Consider the following 24,603-nt stretch of genomic DNA (forward strand, 5'->3'; position numbering starts at 1 on the left):
GGCATACAAACTCACGCAAAAGAATATAGATCTTAATGGAGAATATTTTGAATGGGCAATGCGAAAATGTTCGGTCTCATAATCAGAATTCTTAGCAGGCGTGCAGGAACGCGTTGCTCATTTACCTCGATCAGCTGCCACATAACGACTAAACGCAACATCGTCACTTTCTACGCAATTCGTCTTGACGAAGCTACAGTCGATTATTTAACTTGTTAAGCTACCCAAAACAACGTATCACACATTCCATAAATACGCTTATCAACTAACACCTTCTCATTATACGCCCTAAATGCTTAATAATTATATTTACACAATAACTAGTATATCACATGGCGCATCTTAGAAAACCATTTAGTATGATTTAAACTTTTCGTCGGTTAATGTAAAAAAGTAGCGGCAATGAACGGTTGCAAAATATTCGCTCTGCACGTTTTGATTCTTCTCTGCCTAGCACTTTGCAGCAGCCACATAAACGCGGCGCGTATACTCGGCTTCTTTCCGACGCCATCTAAGTCGCACACACTCATACACTCTGCCATCGCCGACTCCTTGGCACGCGCTGGTCACGATGTCACCGTAATCGGAATCTCGAACAACGTCTATCCAAATGCCAAATACAAATTCATAGAAATCAAACTGACCGAAGCTGCAGCGTCGCATCAAAACGTATTGCAAAATTTGGTCAACGCACAGAAACCCATTTATTTCAACTTATTCAATTTTGTGCTTTCTTTTGCCAACACTGCCAATCGAACACTGAGCCATCCGAAGATGAAGGATTTCTTGCATACACATGGCACGGGCGCGTTTGATTTGGTACTGCTGGGGTTCGCAGCCAATGATTTCGCCATAGGTCTTGGCGCACATTTCGGTTGTCCGACTATTATATCCTTTGTGATCCAGCCGGTCACTTCTATTAATCGTTTAGTCGGAAATCCCTCGGAGAGCGCATATGTGCCATCGTTGTTCACTGGCCTAAAAGCCCCGCTGGCATTTTGGGGACGTGTCTTGAGTTTTTTGGCCGCCTTTTATGATGAATGGATCGTATTGCCGATTATTGAAATAAATATGCTGAAGATTTACAAGTAAGATATCAGCAGAGGTTGAAATTTTAAAGGTACCGTAGATGTAGTGAATTGTTCATCAAAATTGTGTAAGATTTCGCGGAACGACAACTGACGGGATTAGCCGGTCATTAAATAATCATTTTAATTGTTTTAAAACCAAACGGAAAAAAGTTTCGTCAAAGTCGGAAATAAAACGTTGTCCCCTGTCGAATCCGTGATCTTAAGGTAATCTCGTAAGAAGCTATCTCTATATAAGTAAAGTAGGAGCCTTGTCTGATCATTACTTAAGTGACTATCAAGGCTTGAAGTGATACAGCCTGATGATCTTGCGGTGCACTTGTAGGACGCTAGTTTTATATAAGAAAAGCAAGAGTCTTGTCCGGCCAGAGCGCAAGTGACTCCGTATGAGAAGAAAAATAAAGGTTTTGGAGTGACAGATGATTTCAAAACTATGCGGTAATGTGGTAATACAAAATAACATAAGGCGACTTTCAGAAACCAATAAAACCATTAGATAAGGTTTCAAAACCAATAAACTGATATCGCGACATTGGAACGCTTATCATATATCAGATACTCATAGCTGATACTACTCAAAGAACCACAGGCCACTTAGTAGTCTTGTTTCCGTGCTCGCGTGCAGTTAATAAATTTATTAGCATGACCGCTGTTTCTGTGTCATTTGTCGTGTTCGGCGTTTTGCTCGTGCTCTCGAGCAGCCCTTTCAGCGGAGAATGCGCCCGCATACTCGCCTTCTTCCCCACCACAATGCGTTCGCATCAGTTAACGAATTGTGCTTTGGCCAAAGTGCTGGCCGAAGCCGGTCACAATGTAACTGTGATTGGTGCCACCACGAACGTTTACCCGCGCGCTAAATACCATTACCTACGAATCGGTGGACTGGCGATTAGCAATGAATTGACTAAAACTTTCATAAATATATCAAACATGGCAACATATAAATACCTAGGTGTAGTGCATCCCGTGCTACGTGTACATAATGCAACCCTGGCACAGCCGAAAATGCAACATTTCTTACAAACCTCTCAAGAAGGCGACTACGATCTATTGCTTATGACTTATTTAATTAATGATTTCCATCTTGGCTTGGGCGCACACTTCAGATGCCCCATAGTCTTGTTCTCTGTGGCGGAGCCTGTGAAAAAGATACATAGATGGGTGGGGAACTCCGATGAGATTTCCTATGTGCCCATACGGTTGAGCGGTATGATGCAACCATTAAATTTTTTTCAACGAGTGAAAAACTTTTTGTGGTACTTTTTTGAAAGTGTGATGCTGTATGGCTCGTTAGAGACATCAATGAAAGAATTCTACAAGTAAGTGTCTAGAATGAAAGTTATTTATGTTATTGTGAAAGATTTTCCCGACAACAATGTAACTAACAATCCTCATAACGCTCGCAATAGTAATCAGGTAGAGGAGACATACATTAAACTTGTCCTTCGGGCAACTTAAAGAAGTTAAAGGCTCTAAACAGCTGGTAATCAGAGAAAATCTTCATAGAATTGAGAATGTATGGTAATAGTGCGCAGAGAACTTCGTTTACTTTAGGAAACGAAAGGAAACAGGAGCTCATGGTGAAATATATCCGTTCTCCAGCAGGTCGTTTCCGCAAAGTCTGGGGAAATTGTACAGATTCCTGACTCTCTTTTTGATGTGGGTTGAATATGGCGCACGTCAGAAGGCCGTTATATACATATATATATTTTATTTTCCGCAAATCAAACCTGGAAGAGACCTTTTTCTTTTGATAATCATTCTACATATAGTTTAAACAGCTGCTTTAACTAGGATCTAAACTAACAACACCCAAAGTCAGCGCTACAATTCTGCATATATATTAGGCATGACGCTTTGATCCTTCAGCACACAGTATGTTATAAAAATATATTGTTAATACTTATGAGTAAAGAGTTAGTGGATTTTCCGAACGTAGAACACAAATAGAAATTGCTTGTCAGTTATGTTTTTTAAATATTTCTCATTCAAAATATAGTCTAACAATTCGACTTTCCAATGTTCTAATCAACGAGAGAAACACGAGACGCTCGCGATCTACGATAAACGTGTAGTTCTTAGTTCTGAATTTTGCTGGTCATCGCAAAGATACGAACGATTCTTTCGGCTCTCAGTTCAGTTATTACATCAGCCATGAAGAGTAAGGTCAAAATATTAACATACAAAGTATATTTACACCAACAAACTTTGCCAGTCATGAGCACCTGCCGATAGTGTTTGAAGAAATTAGAAAATCACTCTTAAAAATAGTTAGGTAAAAGTTATCAATTTCCTCCGAAGCGCTCAACCAACATTCAATATATGTATATAATTGCTTCCAATTTTAAATAGCGCTCAGTTTTCGTTTGAACGTTCGAACGCGTAGAACATAGTACGGGAAAAAGCAAAGTACACTGTGAACAACTAAGTAGTCGAAATCGATAGAGAAAATAATTAAATAACTGTTACGCAATTTGCATTCGTCATGTCGCCTTTAAGATTCTGTTGCCTGCTGCTGTTTATCGGTGTTGCCGCCACGCGCTTCGATTTGACAAATAGCGCGCGCATACTGGGTTTCTTTCCGTCACCCTCGAAATCTCATCTGATCATACATGCCGCAATCGCCGACGCGCTAGCAGAAGCGGGACATAACGTTACTGTTTACGGCGCTTCAAAAAATGTAATTCCCAAGGCGAAGTACAAGTATATAGAACTTGAGCGCAAAACACAAGACAACTTAATCGCTAGTGCGATGGTGGGTTCGTCAATGCTTTATAAATTCGCTAATGTAGTGGAGATGATCGCCTCTGCATCGAACGATTCACTAACACATCCGCGCGTGCAGCATTTGCTGCGGGAACACGGGCCTGGCGATTTTGATTTGGTCATAGTCGGTTACTTTATGAACGATGCCACTTTCGCTTTGGCGGCGCATTTTCAATGTCCATTAATTTTGTCTTTTATGATACAACCAGTTATAGCGATCAACTCTTTGGTTGGTAATCCTACCGAGATTGCGTACACACCGAATGTGTTGGGAAATCAAAAACAACCGATGAATTTCGTGTCGCGTGTGAAAAACTTTATTTCCGTAGGAATGGAGATGGCCTTTGCGGAACTCGGTCAACATTTTCAACATAAGGTTTACGAGTAAGTTCGTCATTCCAAAATAATTCCTCTATACTGAAGAACGCTACGCTACTAAAACACCTCTTTTAAAGTTTATATAATTAATTACTGATAATTTGAGAACAAACAAGTAAGGAAGGGCTACGTTTGGCCAAGTTTTCGCTCAAATTTGTCTATTTTAGGCACAAGAATGCACTGTTATAAGTAAAACACGCTCTCTTATTTTCAGTGGGATAACTGATTTCAATAATTTTTCGTCATAAGGTGGCATACACCAAGGGCATTATTCATGCAAAGTCTTGTCCTGTTATATTAATTGTTTCTTGATTTGTACATTGGAAAGTGAAAGAATTAAGTGGAACTTAAAAACTAAAACCGTGACATAGATATTTAAGGAGAATGCCACGTACTTAATTTTGTCGAAATCAGTCGGTCGGGTCCCGAGATATGAGATTTTACCAAAAAGGGACGGTGTCACGCCCGTCGTCCAATTTTCACATCGGCTCCCATAAAGCCCTCTCATACCACGTTGGGGATACAATTTAATGTCTCTGGGGGAAATAGTAATTGATTTATTTATTGATTCAAAACCATGCGGTAATGTGACCTGGGCGAATAAAAAATAACAAAAGCCAGTTTATTCAGGCGACTTTCACATGCGGCTGTTGAGAGCTCTTTAAGGTGATCTTGCAAGTGGTTAATGTTTAGGCTTATTTATATTGGGCTACTATGTATTTACAATCTATTAAGAGAAAACCATTAGATAAGGTTTAAAAAACAATAAACTGATATCGCGACATTGGAGCGCTTATCATATTTCAGGTACTTGTAGCTGATACTACTCAAAGAACCACTCAGTAGTCTCATTTCCGTGCTCGCGTACAGTTAATAAATTTATTAGCATGACCGCTGTTTCTGTGTCATTTGTCGTGTTCGGCGTTTTGCTCGTGCTCTCGAGCAGCCCTTTCAGCGGAGAATGCGCCCGCATACTCGCCTTCTTCCCCACCACAATGCGTTCGCATCAGTTGATGAATTGTGCTTTGGCCGAAGTACTGGCCGAAGCCGGCCACAATGTAACCGTGCTTGGTGCCACCACGAACGTTTACCCGCACGCTAAATACCGTTACCTACGAATCGATGGACTGGCGATTAGCAATGAATTGACTAAAACTTTCATAAATATTCCAAATATGGCAACATATAAATACCTAGGTGTAGTGCAACCCATGTTACGTGTACATAATGCAACCCTGGCACAGCCGAAAATGCAACACTTCTTACAAACCTCTCAAGAAGGCGACTACGATCTATTGCTTATGACTTATTTAATTAATGATTTCCATCTTGGCTTGGGCGCACACTTCAGATGCCCCATAGTCATGTTCTGTGTGATGGAGCCTATGAAAAGCATACATAGATGGGTGGGGAACTCCGATGAGATTTCCTATGTGCCCTTACAGATGAGCGGTATGGTGCAACCATTAAGTTTCTTTCAACGAGTGAAAAACTTTTTGTGGTACCTTGTTGAATGTTTAATGCTGTGTGGCTCAATAGAGACATCAATGAAAGAATTCTACAAGTAAGTGTCTAGAATTAAAGTTATTTGTATTATTGTGAAAGATCAGGTAGAGAAGACATACGTAAAATTTGCCTTTCGGGCCATTTAAAGAAGTTCAGGAATCTAGGCAGTCTGGTAATCAGAGAAAATCTTCATTACATTTGGAATATATGGTAAGAGGGCGCAGAGAACTTCGTTTACTTTTGCTTTTTTTGAAAAACGAGCTCATGGTAAAATGTATCCGTTCTCGCGCAGGTCATTTCGTCAAAATTTGGGGTAATTGTACAGATTCCTAACACTGCTTTTTGATGTAGGTTGAATATGGCAAACGTCCGAAGGCCGTTATATACATATATATATTTTGTTTTCCGCTAATCCAACCTGAGAGAGACGTTTTCTTTTTTTTTTTTGATAATCATTCTATAGTTTAAAAAGTTGCTTTAACTAGGATCTAAACAAGCAACGCCTAACGTCTGCGCTACAATTTTACATATCTATTGGGCATGACGCGTTGATTTTTCAGCACACAGTATGTTAAAAAAGTATTTTTTTAATTCTTATGAGTAAAGAGTTAGTGGATTTTCCGAACGTAGAACACAAATAGAAATTGCTTGTCAGTTATGTTTTTTAAATATTTCTCATTCAAAATATAGTCTAACAATTCGACTTTCCATTAATTAATAAACATACTGTACGTATATGGCTTTGTGATTGGCGCTCACTTGAAGTCTAATCAACGAGAGAAACACTCGACGCTCGCGATCATGATAAGCGTGTAGTTCTTAGTTCGGAATTTTGCTGGTCATCGCCATGTACGTAAGATTCTTTCGGCTCTCAGTTCAGTTATTACATCAGCCATGAAGAGTAAGGTCAAAATATTAACATACAAAATATATTTACACAAAAAAACTTTACCAGCCATGAGCACCTGCCGATAGTGTTTGAAGAAATTAGGAAATCACTCTTGAAGTTATAAAAATAGTTAGATAAAACTTATCAATTTCGTCTGAAGTGCTCAACCAACATTCACTATATTTATATAAGTGCTTCCAATTTTAAATAGCGCTCAGTTGTCATTTGAACGTTCGAACGCGTAGAACGTAGTACGGGAAAAAGCAAAGTACACTGTGAACAACTAAGTAGTCGAAATCGATAGAGAAAATAATTAAATAACTGTTACGCAATTTGCATTCGTCATGTCGCCTTTAAGATTCTGTTGTCTGCTGCTTTTTATCGGTGTTGCCGCCACGCGCTTTGATTTAACAAATAGCGCGCGCATACTGGGTTTCTTTCCGTCACCCTCGAAATCTCATCTGATTATACATGCCGCAGTCGCCGACGCGCTAGCAGAGGCGGGACATAACGTTACTGTTTACGGCGCTTCAAAAAATGTGATTCCCAAGGCGAAGTACAAGTATATAGAACTTGAGCCCAAAACAAATGAAAGCTTCGTCGCGGGTATGGCGATGGGTTCGTCGCCGTCTTATAAACAATTCGGTAAAATAGTGGAGATGATCGCCTCTGCATCGAACGATTCCCTAACACATCCGCGCGTACAACGCTTGCTGCGGGAACACGGCCCTGGCGATTTTGATTTGGTCATAGTCGGTTACTTTATGAACGATGCCACTTTCGCTTTGGCGGCGCATTTTCAATGTCCATTAATTGTGTCTTTTATGATACAACCAATTATGGCACTCAATTCTTTGATCGGCAATCCTACCGAGATTGCGTACACACCGACTATGTTGGGGAAACAAAGACAACCGATGAATTTCGTGTCGCGTGTGAAAAACTTTATTTCCGTAGGAATGGAGTTGCTCATGGCCGAACTCGGTATACATTTTCAAACAAAGATTTACGAGTAAGTTCGTCATTCCAAAATCTTTACTCTATACTGAAGAACGCTACGCTACTAAAACTCACGCTTTTTAAATTTATATAAGTAATTACTGACCATTTTAGTGAAAACAAATAAGGAAGAGCTAAGTTCGGGGCAACCGAATATCTTGTACTCCTGCAATTTGCAAGAATCAAATCCAGGGAAATACTTTAAGGTGTAAAACCAATTATATTGAGTAAAGTCACCCGGAAGTTCGAAAATCTTAGTATTTGTTATATAGGGTCTAGGCCAAGTTTTCGCTCAAATTTGTCTATTTTAGGCACAAAAATGCTCTGTTATGAGTAAAACACGCTCTCTTATTTTCATTGGGATAACTGCCATATTGGCCGATATACGTATGGAGTTAAGGGAAGTATTGATCCGATTCAAGCTATTTTTGACATACATACATAGCATTATCAGAGATGAATTATCGCTGAATTTCAGTTATGTATCTCAGACATTGACCAATATTTTCGAACAAAAGTCGACTTTAGGTACCACCTACTCGATACCTAGAGACTTGAACAGTTTTTGTTGGATTTCAACAATTTTTGGTCATAAGGTGCCACACACCAAGGGCATTATTCGTGCAAAGTTTTGTCCCGTTATATCAATTTCTTCCTGATTTGTACACTGAAAAGTGAAAGTGAAAATTAAAACCGTTACATAGATATACAGTTCCTCAAATAATTGATCGAGTGAATGCGGTGTGATAACCTATTCAAAGATAAAAGAAAAAGTAAAACCAAAATCAAATCGAAATATTTTTTATTAACAAAGGCGGAGGTTAACATTTTCTAAAACCAAAGATTATTCCATTCAAAAAGTGAAACAAACTAAAAGTGAAACAAAACAAAGATAAAACCATTCGATCATTAAATTGTGTTTGAAAACTTTCATAAATATTCCAAACATGGCAACATATAAATACCTAGGTGTAGTGCAACCCATGTTACGTGTACATAATGCAACCCTGGCACAGCCGAAAATGGAACACTTCTTACAAACCTCTCAAGAAGGCGACTACGATCTATTGCTTATGACTTATTTAATTAATGATTTCCATCTTGGCTTGGGCGCACACTTCAGATGCCCCATAGTCATGTTCTGTGTGATAGAGCCTATGAAAAAGATACATAGATGGGTGGGGAACTCCGATGAGATTTCCTATTATTTGTGTCCATCATAACGCTCGCAATAGTAATCGGCTACAAAAGACAGACGTAAACCTTGTCTTTAGCAGCTGGTAATCAGAGAAAATCTTCATTACATTGAGAATGTATGGTAAAAGGGCCCAGATAACTTCGTTTACTACTTTAGCTCTTTGAAACAGAAGCTCATGGTAAAATGTAACCGTTCTCGAGCAAGTCGCTCCGTCAAAATCTGGGGTAATTATACTCGTATAGATACCTGACACTCTTTTTTGATGTAAGTTGAATATGGCGCACGTCCGAAGGCCGTTATACTATCTTGGGTAGCCGAAAAGTTCGACTCATCCTATTTTGTCAATAGATGCCTTTGCAGTCATATATCTCCAGTGCCCCCAATCACATTGTGTCATACCATATAGTGTGGAAAGTGGAAATGTGAGATTTTAAGCTTCACTTACCCAAAAAAAATTAAATTCGGGGAAGTTGAAAAAAGTTACAGCTGTTCAAAAATAAGTGAAAATAATGAAGAAATTCGCTATATTTTGAAATTTTTGTATAAAAAAGGAAAGAATGCCACGCAAGCTTAGTTCGTGTAGCACAACAATGGTTCGCTCGCTTTCGTTCTAGAAATTTCGATGTGAAAGATGCACTTCACTCTGGCCGACCTATAGACGAAAAAATCGATGAAATTATGGAAAAGATTGACCAGGACCGTCACATAAGCAGCCATGACATCAGAACTTAACATTTAACATCAAACGTTTTCGTACCATTTAAAAAAGGCTGGGTACAAAAATAAGCTCGATTTTCGGGAACCACATGAAATGTCTGTGAAAAATTAAATAGACTGAATTAATATTTTTACGATTCGAACCATTTCTGAAACGAATGGTAACAGGGGACGAAAAGTAAATCAAATACGACAATAATGTGCGAAAAAGATCATGATCCAAGCGTGGTGAAGCTTAACAAATGGTCGCAAAGCAAGGATTGACGCCTCGAAAGGTTATTCTGAGTGTTTGGTGAGATTGAAAAGGAATCATCCACTATGAGCTACTCCAGCCTGGTCGAACGATTGATTCTACGCTTTACTGTCAACAACTGATGAGATTGAAGCAAGCATTCGAAAAAACGGCTAGAACTGATCAACAGAAAGGGCATCGTCTTCCATCAGGACAACGATAGACCATACACATCTTTAGTTGACTCGGCAAAACCTGTGAGAGCTTGGCTGGGAAGTTTTGATGCATTCACCATATATCCCTGACCTTGCACCATCGGACTACCATTTGTTTCGGTCAATGCCGAACACCCTTAATGGGGTAAAGTTCACTTCAAGAGAAGCCTGTGAAAATTACTTGTCGCAGTTTTCCCCGAGAAACCAGAAAAGTTTTATACTGATGGAATAATGTCTTTAGCGGAAAAATGGCAAAAAGTGGTCGACAAAAATGTTACATATTTGGTTCATTAAATTTCATTATAAATATAAAAAAATAAGTTAAATTTGATTAGCAATACGAAAAGACTTTTTAGACTGCCATATAGTTGAAAAATCCACTTCCCATTAATTGTTAAACATACTGTACATATGTGGCTTTGTGCTTGCCGCTCACTTAAGTCACTTAAGTCATCAACGACTACTGAACGATATGTTTTGTACATATGAAAGCAGAGAAACACTCGACGCTTGCGATCATGGTAAACGCGTAGTTCTTAGTTCTCAATTTTGCTGGTCATCGCCATGTACGTAAGATTCTTTCGGCTCTCAGTTCAGATGTCGTTTGTTCGTTCGAACGCGTAGAACGTAGTACGGGGAAAAGCAAAGTACACTGTGAACAATTAAGTAGTCGAAATCGATAGAGAAAATAATTAAATAACTGTTACGCAATTTGCATTCGTCATGTCGCCTTTAAGATTCTGTTGCCTGCTGCTGTTTATCGGTGTTGTCGCCACGTGCTTTGATTTAACAAATAGCGCGCGCATACTGGGTTTCTTTCCGTCACCCTCGAAATCTCATCTGATCATACATGCCGCAGTCGCCGACGCGCTAGCAGAAGCGGGGCACAACGTTACTGTTTACGGCGCTTCAAAAAATGTGATTCCCAAAGCGAAGTACAAGTATATAGAACTTGAACGCAAAACACAAGACAACTTAATCGCTAGTGCGATGGTGGGTTCGTCGATACTTTATAAATTCGCTAATGTAGTGGAGATGATCGCCACTGCATCGAACGATTCCCTAACACATCCGCGCGTACAACGCTTGCTGCGGGAACACGGACCTGGCGATTTTGATCTGGTCATAGTCGGTTACTTTATGAACGATGCCACTTTCGCTTTGGCGGCGCATTTTCAATGTCCATTAATTGTGTCTTATATGAAACAACCAATTATGGCACTCAATTCTTTGATTGGCAATCCTACCGAGATTGCGTACACACCGACTGTGTTGGGGAAACAAAGACAACCGATGAATTTCGTGTCGCGTGTGAAAAACTTTATTTCCGTAGGAATGGAGTTGCACATGGCAGAACTCGGTATACATTTTCAAACAAAGATTTACGAGTAAGTTCGTCATTCCAAAATCTTTACTCTATACTGAAAACTCACGCTTTTTAAGTTTGCGTAATTAATTACTGATCATTTGAGAAATAGGTCAAGAAGTGTTGCGCCTAAGTAGTGGTATATTGTAAAATAGAGACTTAATTGAAATTGAAAATTCAAAAAAAGGAAAAAATTTCTTGCAAATTGCGGCGCTTACGGGTTTCAGTCTCTGCCTGACTCAAATCTAAACTGCTAGTGAAGCTCATAAAACTAATGCTCGGCAGATTATATACTGCGGCTTATATAGAATCTTTTTGTAGGTTTCAAACCAGATGTAGCTCTCTTTCTTCTATTATTTTAAATGAGCAAGCGAGTAGTTTAAGCACTTCTGTCCGTCACAAGACTGAGTAGTGGTTAACTACATGGCATACAAGTGCCCTCTACTATCATTAGTCAGCTGCTTCTATGTATAAATATATGATATAACACAAAGTTCAATTAATTTTGGCTTGAGTGTCTGTTTTGATTGCCTTGCGTCTATTTGTAATTAATAAAAGCGTTCATTTTTACTGACGAACAGGTTTATAATTATTCACAACAACGTAAATATGTTTGAAGACGAATGTTAATACAGACACGAGTAATAAATAGTATGGCAACCTTTCATCTCAAGGTTTTTGGGCATTGACTTTTTTTTTAGTTTCTCCGGAAAACTCTCTGTTCGTAACGAGCAGTCCACTAGAAGCAACGAAAATTCAGTAAGCTATTTTTTTTTTTATTTTTGACTATATCCCAGTAGAGAAAATTCGAGCAGTTTCAACAGCAAAACTAATTTTTGTATAAAAGCTTTGGGGCTATCTCTTAACTAGTTCAAAAATGTTGCATATAGAATGATTTTACTACTCAAAAGTAGTGTAATATTTTGTCTGAAATTGGGAGGAAACAATCCAGCGATACAAAGGGTGTCCCAAAATGAACGCCAGATCGGGAGTAAACGCTAGCAACAAACCGGGTCAAAACCCAGCGCACAACCCTGTGGAGGAAGTCGTGAGCTGCTTCAACCATATGTAAAAGAATCGTTTCTGGCCATTCCCAAGTGAATGGCAATCACAGAACTTTCCTCACTTGCATGAACTTCTACACATGACTTCATCTTCAATGATACAAGTCGACCAGTAGAATTCAGTTCGATACACTTTACTTTTTTTTAACAAAAAATAAATTATTAAAATTATTTTACAAAAAATAACCAGTATCGATTCCGAATGTATCAGTCCACAACACCTCAGCGCATGTTTGTCTCACTAACAGGTTGACTCAGCCAAACACACTGTTAGACGAGTAATTAAAATATAATGGGGTTTGGCTACATACATATTTGTATATCTCCAAATTTCAAAAGTCAGCTGCGTCTGTCATTTGACCATTTGTTACCTACAGCGTATTTATGCTAACCGAAAACAAGTTCTACCACTTAGTATTCGACACATAGCGCAAACGCGCACAACAACTTTACGCGCGCCGAAATCTAAACGCGTCACAAAGTATTTGTTTATTAGTGGAAAAGGAAAATATAAAAATAAAACAAAAGCCAAAGAATGAGCCGGCATGATAAACGCACCAACTGGCTACCCGCTGCCTTCATCGCACTCTCTTTTGTGCTCAGCGTGCATCCGACGGCCTGCGTTAAGGCAGCACGCATACTGGGCTTCTTCGCTTCACCCTCGAAGTCGCACATAATTGTGCATTGCAGCGTTGCTGATGCGTTGGCGCAGGCCGGTCATGACGTCACCGTCATCGCGTCCGGGCCGAATGTGCGTCAACAAGCGAAATACAAATATATCGAATTGGAAATCATAGGCGACCATCCACTCATGTCCAGTGATATTGTCGACAAACGTCAGCCGTTTTGGCGGCGTTTCGGTTCCTTTTTGGCTGCGATTAATCGAAATGCCAATGAAACATACCACAACCCGCGCGTACAACAATTTCTACGGCAACATCATGCGGGTGATTTTGATTTGTTGCTGTTCGGTTATTTCATGAACGATTTCCAATTGGGTCTGGCGGGACATTTTCGTTGCCCCATTGTGGTATCGTTCATGATACAGCCGATCTATGCGGTGAACAAATTCGTGGGTAATCCCAGTGAGACCGCTTACGTGCCGGGTATATTTGGCTATTTGGTGCAGCCAATGAAGTTTTTGGAACGTGTGAAGAATATGATTGTCGCTATGATCGAAGAAATTGTGATCCAGACAATGCAGGATTATCAAGGAAGTAAATACTATAAGTGAGTTCTGTTGCTGTCGACCTCCTGTGAGATTGTGAAACAATTCTGAGGAGGTAGTGAGGTCGCTTATGCTTGTAGGTTACCAACAAAATGTTCAATGTTACTGAGTTTAAACGTATGACTTGGCCTTACTTGGGTGCTTCTTAGAGGGTTAAAGGCGTAACTTTTGATCGAAAGTAAAAGGACCATATATCTGTCGACTCATCAGATGTAGTCATCGTCCATGCTTCTGCACCGTATAGCAGGACGGGAATTACGAGTGACTTATATGATTTGGCTTTTGTCGTCGAGAGAGCACTTTACTTGACAATTGCCTACTCAGTCCAAAGTTGCACCTGTTGGCAAGAGTTATTCTGCTTTATATTTCAAGGCTGATATTGTTGTTGCTGTTAATATTGATTTTAGAAACGCTAATAACTCTAGTGGCAGCAAATTTAATGGTCTTTCGCCAATAAGTGGTTCATCTAAGTGAAATTTATACAAACAATTAGTGACTAAGTTCAGATTCCGAGTTCAAACAACGATATACCAAAAGATTTGTAAAAAAAACTGTCAAGGACAAGAAAAAATTCGAGATACGAAGTATTTTTCTGCAGTAGACCTCCCTTTTTGTGTAAGCCTAAACTCTTTTAAAACAAGGGATGCATTTTCTAAAGGGTATTGTAGAGTTACAAAAATAAAAATGTATCAACTTCTCATATTTTATAGGCTAGTGAAAGCAATTAGAAATATATTCCTTCTTATCTAATTAAAACTGTAAATCAAAACAAGTAATCAACAGCTCTTTGTTTCCAAGACTAGTTCGACCATACTGAATTCACAGCGTCTGTTATATTTAAGCCACCTTATCGCAAACGACAAGCCTTTTTCAACACACTGCCTTTTTACTCTTTACTCACAGCATGCAACTTGATTTACACAGCAGCCAAGGGCATAAGCAAATATCGCGATTAATGGATGATCTTACAACGTTCTACATATTTGATTAACATCGTTGAGCGGTATCAGTGAGTGCTAATCCTTGCGTAAATATTTTCAAGACATAGTCCTACCTAATACAAATAAAAACGATATGGATGCACGCAAATTAATAACCACTCAGTCACCTTTAGACACGCGATCCACTCAGTAACGCAGAGCTTCGTCGCGCTTTAGACATGTCTGCACGCGCAACTATCGCAGTATTTATCGTCCTCGTTATTGGCGGTTTCAACGCGCCTCCAGCTTTGGTGCATTCTGCACGTATTCTTGGTTTCTTTCCATCAGTTTCACCATCACATCTTTTTATACATTGTGGCGTCGCGAATGCGCTTGCCGAGGCCGGACATAATGTTACTGTACTGTCTTCGACCAAGAATCCTTACAAGTTGACGAAATACAATTACATACAATTGGATTTACCGCTGTTTCCAAAGGAGTTCCTAAGTCGTTTGGTTACAAAAGAGCAATCGTTAATCGCACGCTATCCATATTTCATTAAGGAGGTAGCAAAGTTGGCAAATCAGTCTTTTGCCAATCCGCGTTTGCGGCAATTTCTCGCCACACATGGCGAAGGCAGCTTCGATCTGCTCCTTTTGGGTTACTTCATGAACGACTTTCATTTAGGTTTGGGTGCGCACTTTAAAGTTCCAGTTGTGGTCTCGTTTATGGTCCAACCGATTTTCGCCGTACACAATTTGGTTAAGAATCCAATAGAGTCCGCCTATGTGCCGACTTTGTTCAGCGAACGCAAACAACCGTTGAGTTTTTGGGGACGAGTGGAAAACTTTATCGTAGCCCTGTTTGAAACATATTATATGACCCTCCTGGTGGAATGGGAATCGCAAAAGTATTATCAGTGAGTTGTGTAAAATTCGGAAAGTCTTTAAAGGCGGAACGATTAAAATTTAAGATTTTTGAAAATAAAAGTGACACAAAAGTTCACTAAACTAACAAGTGAGTGAGCATTTTCGGTCGTTAAACCCCTTCAAGCTCAAGGGAAGTTAAACACAATTTATGATTAGATTGCATCGCGAGATCTTGGGTGTTAGGTAATGTGGCCAAAGGTTTCAAGGTTAATGTTAGGAAAGTCGTAATTATAATTAAGTAATACACTGTTTAACTCTGAAACTCGTTGCGAGTGTTTCTTTGGACTATCGTGAACTCTTTTCTTCTAAAACTTATCGGCCGAGTTAAGAAATATTCCGCCTGAAGTATTGCATCTTGTGAAAGTTTATGTTACTTTCTGGTCATAATAAGAATTAAGTTGCTTGTTAGTTCTCTGGAGGTATCTTATTTAGATTTTAGTTAAATTCAAACTGATTAAAATACGGATTTAAGAATCTTTGGACAAATTGTAAGCTTCTGTTCCAAGCATTAATTTTTATTTCTTTTTACTCCTTTTTTAGTTACAACTTTCCGTCGGACCGTTATCCACCACTCGACGAAGTGCGCAAGAACGTCTCACTCATTTTCACCAACCACCATTTCAGCCAAGGACCCATACGTCCTAATGTGCCCAACCTAATTGAAATTGGTGGCATACAAATCAAGGAAAAACCCGATCCTCTACCAACCGACATCGCTAAAGTTTTGGATGAATCTAAAGAAGGTGTTATCTACTTCAGTTTAGGCAGCAACATAAAAGGCTCCCATCTGAACGAGGAAAAAATAAAGATAATGTTCAATGTTATCTCAAAACTGCCTTATAAGGTCTTATGGAAATGGTCGCCAACCGAACTACCTGGCGAATCGAAGAACATCATCTTCCGTGATTGGTTGCCGCAGGACGACGTACTCGCGCACCCTAACGTTAAGCTATTTATCACACACGGCGGCATGGGTAGCGTTGTGGAGTCACAGTATCATGGTGTGCCCATGGTAGGCATACCATTATTCGGCGATCAGCCATCGAATATGGTAAATGTTGAACGCTCCGGCTACGGTCTCGCCGTTGACTACTTAACATTGACAGAGGAGAGTCTAAACAATGCCATACAGGATGTACTCAACAATCCCAAATACAAAGAGGCAGTGCAAACATTCTCACGTCTGTATCGCGATAGGCCGATGACACCGCGTGAAACGGTTGTCTATTGGGTGGACTATGTACTGCGACACAAGGGCGCCAAGCATATGCAATCGCCGGCAGTTCATATGAATCGTTGGCAATTGTTATCGCTCGACGTAATCGGCTTTCTGCTCGCGATCGTCCTCACCATTTCGGTAGTGATCGTAAAAGTATGCAAGCTCATTTGCTGTCGTGGAAGGAAAAACAAATTGCCAAAAGTGGAAAAGGCAAAGCAGAATTAGTGTACACAGGTAATGTAAAACAGAGATAATAGCTCTGTTGAGCTGAAAGAGATGCGAAGTCGACAACGGATAGAAGATGAAGATGATAGAAGGTGTGGAAAGTAACAATGCCAAATACGCTTAACAATGTAAATAAAGGCATTACTATTTAGTCATTTAAGAAACGGATGCAGTGGCCTTAAGATTTTAGTACTGTGTATTTACAACGTAAATACATATGAAAGTGACATATGTATATATTATATACTTTATATATGTGATATATGTAGATATATTTAAGCGTGAATGCACTTTCAAAGGTCTCTCCCGCATTTCCTCTCATATACTGAGAGATAAGAGCTGGAAGTGTGTGTGATGAGATGATAAAATTAAGATTAAGTATTCACTATGATTTAAGCACTTGCAAAGTAATAAAGTTGAAATCAAAATAAAAACTCCGTCGTTTTTATTATTTGTAAACATAAATGTGGTATGAGTTTTCTTTATTATGATATTCGCGTTTTGTATTTAGTTTGAAAGTACAAACTACAAAATAATTCTGGCTTAATTGGAAATTTTCTAAACAAACAATTACACGAAACACACTAAAATTTCGCTTGAAAATAATTTCTACAAGGTAAACAAATGACGTAAAAAAGAAGCAAAAACTATAACTTCGCCTATAACGAAGCTAAAATACCGAAAATGTTCAGAAAGTTCGAAAAGGTGATAATTGTTTGTCACGAGCAAATGTTTTTGGTTGGTACAAATTATTCAGAAGGTCGAGAACGTGTTGACGACGAACCACATTCAGGACGACCATCAACATCAACTGATGATGAACACATCAATAAACTAAAGGATTTGGTGATTAAGAATCGACGACTAGACGTCAGAGATCTTACTGGCATCGCTGGAACATCGGAAGGATCACAGAACCCTATTTTGAAAAATAATATGGGCTTAATAGAAGTGAAAGCACAATCGAAAAACAGCGTCGCGTTAACGTCTGTCAAACAATGCTTTCCGACTACCTGGATGTCTGAAACGATTTATTACTGGCAATGAGCCTTAGATCTATGCTTACGAGCCCGAAACAGATAGTCAATCGACCGAATATCGAGCCAAAGTTGAGCCGAGGACGAAAATACCACGCCAAAGCAGGTCAAAACTCAAAGTTATGTTGACAGCTATCTTTGATTATTGAGGTGTGGTGCATTCCTAATTCCGACCGGCCAAAACGTCAACAAGGAATCCTATTTGAGGGTTATGCCTCATTTGCGTCATTCGTAAAAAGAGGTCGGAATTATGGGCCCAAAACTCTGGTTTTTACATCCCGATAATGCACTGTCGCGTTTCTACCAATATCGTCCCGACATCACCGTATTCGCCTGATTTAGCTCCGTGAAACTTCTGGCTATTAACCAAACACAGACCGCTCCGGGGACACCGTTTTGAGTCACTTGAAGACATTAGACGTGAATCGCTACTCGCATTGAAGGCTATTCCGGAAATTGACTTTAACGACTGTTTCGTGGATTGGAAAAAACGCTGGCACAAATGTATTGGGGCCCAAGGGCGTTACTTTGAGGGAGACGACATAGATTTTGAAGAAAAAAATAGGAATTTTAAAATTAAAAACAAAGTCTTACTATTTGTTGCTCGTAGTAGTACATAAAGATCGAGCGTATTGTGCGCAAGATTAAAGCCCACCGCCAACAAACTCATTAGACCTTATCAGTGTGGCTCTAGACCTGGCAAATCAACAACCGACCAGATATTCACGATGCACTAAATTTTGGAAAATACCCGTGAAAGGAGGCCTTTATGCCGCGATGTCGGAATTTGGTATCCTCGCAAAACTAATACGGCTTTGTAAACTGACGTTGAGCAACACCAAAAGCTCCGTCAGGATCGGGAAGAACCTCTCCGAGCCGTTCGATACTAAACGAGGTTTCAGACAAGGCGACTGCCTATCGTGCGACTTCTTCAACCTGCTGCTGGAGAAAATAATTCGAGCTGCAGAACTTAATCGAGCAGGTACAATCTTTTATAAGAGTGTACAGCTGCTGGTGTATGCTGATGATATTGATATCATCGGCATCAACACCCGCGCCGTTAGTTCTGCTTTCTCCAGACTAGACAAGGAAGCAAAGCAAATGGGTCTGGCAGAAAACGAGGGCAAGACGAAATATCTCCTGTCATCAAACAAACAGCCGTTGCACTCGCGACTTGGCTCTCACGTCACTGTTGACAGTCATATCTTTGAAGTCGTAGATAATTTCGTCTATCTTGGAACCAGTGTAAACACCACCAATAATGTCAGCCTGGAAATCCAACGCAGGATAACTCTTGCCAACAGGTGCTACTTCGGACAGAGTAGGAAATTGAGAAGTAAAGTCCTCTCCCGACAAACAAAAACCAAACTCTATAAGTCACTCATAATTCCCGTACTGTCCTGCCATATGGTGCAGAGACTTGGACGATGACAACAACTGATGAATCGACGTTGCGAGTTTTCGAGAGAAAAGTTCTGCGAAAATGTATGGTCCTTTGCGCCTTGGCCACGGCGACTATCGCATTCGATGGAACGATGAGCTGTATAAGATATATGACAACATTGACATAGTTCAGCGAATTAAAAGACAGCGGCTACGCTGGCTAGGTCATGTTGTCCGAATGGACGAAAACACTCCAGCTCTGAAAGTATTCGACGCTGTACCCGCCGGGGGAAGCAGAGGAAGAGGAAGACCGCCACTCCGTTGGAAGGACCAGGTGAAGAAGGACCTGGCTTCGCTTGGAATATCCAATTGGCGCCACGTAGCGAAAAGAAGAAACGACTGCCGCGCTGTTAACAGCGTTAGCGGTGTCTACGCCAATAAGGAAGAAGAAGTAGTACATAAAAGGTAGATAATTTTTGAAAAAAAAGTCATAGTATGATAAAACACATCGGAAATGTCAAAAAAAAATTTTAATTTCTTTGTTCAAAAAAGCTTTAAATAATTTTGTATTGGCTAATTAATTGACTGCACGCATCATGTGAAAGCCTTAAATTTTACTTCATAGAATCAGGTAACTAACAGTGGCGGCTAAACTTCAAATTTAACTGCAAAATTGTTTCTATAGATATAAAAAGCTTATAAAGTCTATCTGCGCGAGGTATAAGCTTTTATATATATAGAAGAAGTTTCTTAATCGATAAGAACATACAGTATAACATTTTGTCTACACTAGCTAATTATCCTACAACTTAGGCCCAAAGTTTGAAATAATTAATTTTTGTACATAAATCTGTGAATGTGTTTGTAGTTTTACTACAGCGAATTACGCTCGTAAAAAGAATGAACAATTTCACGAAAGCATTGGCTTATTTACCCACCCTTATATAAAATGTTTATTGTTATTGTTGTTTATGCACATTCGTCTAACACCTTACAATCACGTAAGTGATAAGATACTTCAGAAGATAATGATAAATAAGTAAATAATCGGATGTGTATGGGTATGTGTTTCACTAACGCTTCTTATAGCAACAATATCTTTGTAAAGTGTTGATAATGAAACAACCGTTATCTGCTAAGATAATAAAAACCTGTTTTTGGGAAGCACTCATTATACTCCACTCATTCATCTATCTATTATTTATTTCGTAGCAGCAGTATTAAAAAAAGGCAGTCGAGATTTCAGCAATTATACTGAAGTTTTGACTTGACATTTTTTGATTAGAAATTGGGGTTTTTTTCGATATTACGTCAATATAAGAGGAAAAATATATTTTAAACAAAAAATAAGGAAGGGTGTTTTGGAGATAAGAAAGAACAAAGTTTCAACCAAATTTCAGAAAAGAAAAAACTTGATTTTTTGAATTTTGCAAATAAATTTCGACGTAATGTGAAAAAAGTCTATAAACAGAAGTTATAGACCCTTTCATTACCTACAACATTGACATGTAAACTTTTTCTATAGGACTTGTAGTTTTGTCGGAAATCGAAACAAACCATTCTTAAGCCTTAAAAATGTAACCGCACCCGCAGATCGTCCGTAAATTAGTTTTTATTTTATGTTTGTTGCTTTATTTTTCGTTTCCGATAGGTTTCGAACTACTATGGTTTTTTTTTGTTTTTTTTTTTTTTTTCAAAAATGTCTAGTCTGGTCTATCCCGTCATTAACTAAACAAAAGAGAAAAGCTTGAAGCTCTTATCTTCCACTTCAAGTGAGAATTCAGCATATATTCTTCGTCATTATCACACTCAGCACAAATTGTTTCTACCGGAGATATACAATATTCTCAGATATACAGTGGCGAACACATTAAAAGATATTAGTTATGGCATTAATACATATTTAGATTCGTTTTTTAAAGATGATGAGAATGAGTAAAGATAGATATTTGTCTTGACAGCATGTTTGCAAACCCTGCGAAGTTGGATATTATGAAAATGAATAGCCTTTTAACACCACAACCGGAACAACAACGCGCCTCTACGTACCGATATATCAATCTTCTACATTTTATAATTTTCTAGTTCGCTATTTTCTTTCAGTGCACGTCTCATGCTTCAATTGGCCACAGAGTATATAAACTAATCAGTTAAAGAGTTTAAGAAATAGGCACACACACAGAAGAGCGCTGACAAGAGAATTTCACCACACTACACGACGCCCCTTCGCTCGTGGCCGACTAGCGTAAGCTATTTATTCCGCGCACACACCTTCAGCCTACTCAGTTTTCGGACGCAGCTACGTCTTAAACTATAAGCAAGAACTTCTAATATTTATTTCAAACGCTATGCAGTGGCCGATCGCGTACGTGGGTGTGTTCGTTTTCGTTGCGATCACTTATCTGATACCAACTCAGGATGCGGCTCGCATACTAGGGTTTTTCCCATCGCCCGGTGACTCCCATTTGATCATCCACTGTGCTGTGGCTGACACGCTGGCGCAAGCCGGACACAATGTAACGGTGATCGCGACCAAACCGAACGTTAATCCAAAGGCCAAATACAATTACATATATATCGATACACCATTGCTGCCGCCGAGTTTCTTGAAAAATTTCGTCAACCAACCGATGTCGTTCTATAAACGTTATCCGATGTTGCTAAAAGAGGTCTCAAAGATGCACAATAGGACACTATGGCATCCGGAAATCCAACAATTCTTGCAGGATCACGGTGCTGGTTCCTTCGACTTGCTGCTGGTGGGCTATTTTGCCAATGACTTTCATGTAGGACTTGGTGCACACTTTAAGTGTCCAGTGATTCTTACTTTTATGGTACAACCGATATTTTACCTCAACGAGCTGATCGGCAATCCCAGCGAACACGCCTATGTGCCGACCGTGTTCAGTGGTCTGAAGCAGCCCATGAACTTCTGGGCACGTTTGGAAAATTATCTCATATACCTTTTTGAATACTATTACATGGGACCATTGATGAAAAGCACAGCGCAGAAATACTATAGGTGAGTTAAGCGCAAGAGATATGTAAGTGCCGAGACTCACTTCACAATTGGGGTACTCACAACGTGTCATAAGGCATCGTAAAATCATAATTTTTACACTAGTTTAAAAATTTGTTATTGGATTGCATACTAAAATAAGTTTACGCAAATACAACTCTGAACGCTATGTTTTCGGATCGTTATAACTTATAACTTTATGAGACTATGTGAAACCCCTAAATATGTATGTGATAAAAAACTTATGCGCTATAAATAAGCTAATACTGTTATTGTTTATTTGTTTTAGTTATAACTTCCCCGCCAACAGCGGCTATCCCAGTTTCGAAGAAGCACGACGCAATGTCGCCTTGATTTTTGCCAATCATTGGTTTGCACAGGGCCCTGTCCGACCCCATGTACCGAGTCTCATAGAAGTTGGTGGCATACAAGTCAAAGAGAAACCTGATCCCTTACCCTCCGATATCGCTGAACTGCTAGACGGCTCACCAGAAGGTGTGATATACTTCAGTTTAGGCAGCCTTATACGCGGTAACACATTGAAGGCGGACACAGTGCATACAATATTCAACGTATTGTCCAATTTACCTTACAAGGTGCTATGGAAATGGGGCGCCGACTACCCAGGCAATGCGTCGAACATCCTCTTCAAAAGCTGGCTTCCACAGACCGACGTACTCGCGCATCCAAATATCAAACTTTTCATTACGCATGGCGGCAAAGGCAGCGTAGTGGAGGCGGAGTATAATGGCGTACCTATGGTGGGCATACCACTCTTCTCCGATCAGCCCGCAAATATGGAGGAAGTGCGACAGGCAGGCTTCGGTACCTATGTACCTTATGCCGATTTGACTGAAGAGAGTTTACGTGAGGCGATCGAAGATGTTATTAACAATCCAAAGTACAGAAAAGCGGTGCGCGAATTCTCGGAAGTGTATCGAGATCGTCCCATGACACCGCGTCAATCGGTTGTCTGGTGGGTGGACTATGTGCTGCGGCATAAAGGCGCCAAGCATTTACAATCGCCGGCCGTGTACTTGACGCATTGGCAGCTTATGTCGTTGGATGTGTTAGGTGTGTTGTTGGCGATCGTGGCGGTTGTGGTGGGTTTATTGATAAGTCTGTGGAGATTTTGCATCACAAAGCTATTAGCGCGTCTGATAAAAAAGAATGGCGTGAACGGAACGAAGCGAAATGCAAAAAAAAGTGCCAAAGTAGAATAAGGGTTCAGAAATATTTTAAGAAGTAAATAAATGAATGTAATATGGAAAAGCAATATTAAAGTTTTCGCTAAAAATATGTATGGGTAGTCGAAAAACTATTTTCGTATTTTGTTAACATACTTGTATGTTGTTGCAGTCATATATCTTAAATGTAATTGGTATCATTGTGTCATACCATATAGTGTTGGAAAGGTGAGACTTTAAGCTTCACTTCACCAAAAACAATTAAATTCGGGGAAGTTACAGCTGTTCAAAAATGTGAAAATTAAAAATTAAGAAAATTCGCTATATTTTGAAATTTTTGTATAAAAAGGAAAGAATGCCACGCAAGCCACCAATGAAATTTTTGAAGTTTACAGAGACGATGCTGTATCAGTTCGTATAGCATAACAATGGTTCGCTCGCTTTCGTTCTGAAAAATGCACCTCGCTTTGGTCGACCTATCGTTGAAAAAGTGGATGAAATTATGGAAAATATTGACCATGACCGTCACATAAGCAGCCATAACAACGCCAAGGAACTTAACATTCATCATCAAATGGTTTTGAACCATTCAAAAAAGGCTGGCTACAAAAAAAACTCGATGTTTGAGTACCACATGAATTGTCTGTGGAAAATTTAATAGACTGAATTAATATTTCTACGATTATTTGCTGAAACGAAATGAAATCGAACCATTTCTGAAGCGAATGGTAACAGGAGACGAAAAGTGGATCAAATACGACAATAATGTGCGAAAAAGATCATGGTCCAAGCGTGGTGAACCTCAAAAACTGGTCGCAAGGCCAGGATTGACGCCTCGAAATACTATGCTGAATGTTTGATAGGATTGGAAAGGAATCATCCACTATGAGCTACTCCAGCCTGGTCGAACGATTGATTCTACGCTTTACTGTCAACAATTGATGAGATTGAAGCAAGCAATCAAAAAACATCCCATCAGGGCAACGCTAGACGACACACATCTTTGATGACTCGGCATAAACTGGGAGAGCTTGGCTG

General features: G+C 39.5%; 2 protein-coding genes across 8 annotated transcripts; both read left to right on the forward strand.

The window, feature by feature from the left end:
* The first annotated feature begins 375 nt into the window (after positions 1 to 375).
* On the forward strand, positions 376 to 17,373 carry LOC120774325 (UDP-glycosyltransferase UGT5-like). Of its 7 annotated transcripts, none has more exons than XM_040103869.1 (2): positions 376 to 1,088; positions 16,036 to 17,373. In XM_040103869.1, exons 1-2 carry the CDS (start codon positions 403 to 405, stop codon positions 16,937 to 16,939), a joined length of 1,590 nt encoding a protein of 529 aa, XP_039959803.1. In that variant the 5' UTR covers positions 376 to 402; the 3' UTR covers positions 16,940 to 17,373. The 7 variants fall into 7 exon arrangements, with proteins under 7 accessions (XP_039959803.1, XP_039959808.1, XP_039959805.1 ...); XM_040103874.1 differs by lacking the exon at positions 376 to 1,088 and adding an exon at positions 3,470 to 4,238; XM_040103871.1 differs by lacking the exon at positions 376 to 1,088 and adding an exon at positions 5,114 to 5,796 and having other exon boundaries at positions 16,036 to 16,939.
* A 4,286-nt stretch (positions 17,374 to 21,659) lies between these two features.
* LOC120774324 (UDP-glycosyltransferase UGT5-like) lies at positions 21,660 to 23,817 on the forward strand. Its single transcript, XM_040103867.1, has 2 exons — positions 21,660 to 22,381; positions 22,668 to 23,817. The coding sequence occupies exons 1-2, from the start codon at positions 21,708 to 21,710 to the stop codon at positions 23,599 to 23,601; spliced, it is 1,608 nt and encodes a 535-aa protein (XP_039959801.1). The 5' UTR covers positions 21,660 to 21,707; the 3' UTR covers positions 23,602 to 23,817.
* Positions 23,818 to 24,603: the final 786 nt, after the last annotated feature.

Source organism: Bactrocera tryoni, chromosome 4 (genome assembly GCF_016617805.1).
Source record: "Bactrocera tryoni isolate S06 chromosome 4, CSIRO_BtryS06_freeze2, whole genome shotgun sequence".
Taxonomy (NCBI): Eukaryota; Metazoa; Arthropoda; class Insecta; order Diptera; family Tephritidae; genus Bactrocera; species Bactrocera tryoni.

Bases quoted from the DNA above. Each gene is read 5' to 3' on its own strand.
- LOC120774325 (XM_040103868.1), top strand. From the start codon at position 12,954: ATGAGCCGGCATGATAAACGCACCAACTGGCTACCCGCTGCCTTCATC. The intron at 13,649-16,035 runs GTGAGTTCTGTT...CTCCTTTTTTAG, and splicing joins CAAGGAAGTAAATACTATAA to TTACAACTTTCCGTCGGACC.
- LOC120774324 (XM_040103867.1), top strand. From the start codon at position 21,708: ATGCAGTGGCCGATCGCGTACGTGGGTGTGTTCGTTTTCGTTGCGATC. The intron at 22,382-22,667 runs GTGAGTTAAGCG...TATTTGTTTTAG, and splicing joins ACAGCGCAGAAATACTATAG to TTATAACTTCCCCGCCAACA.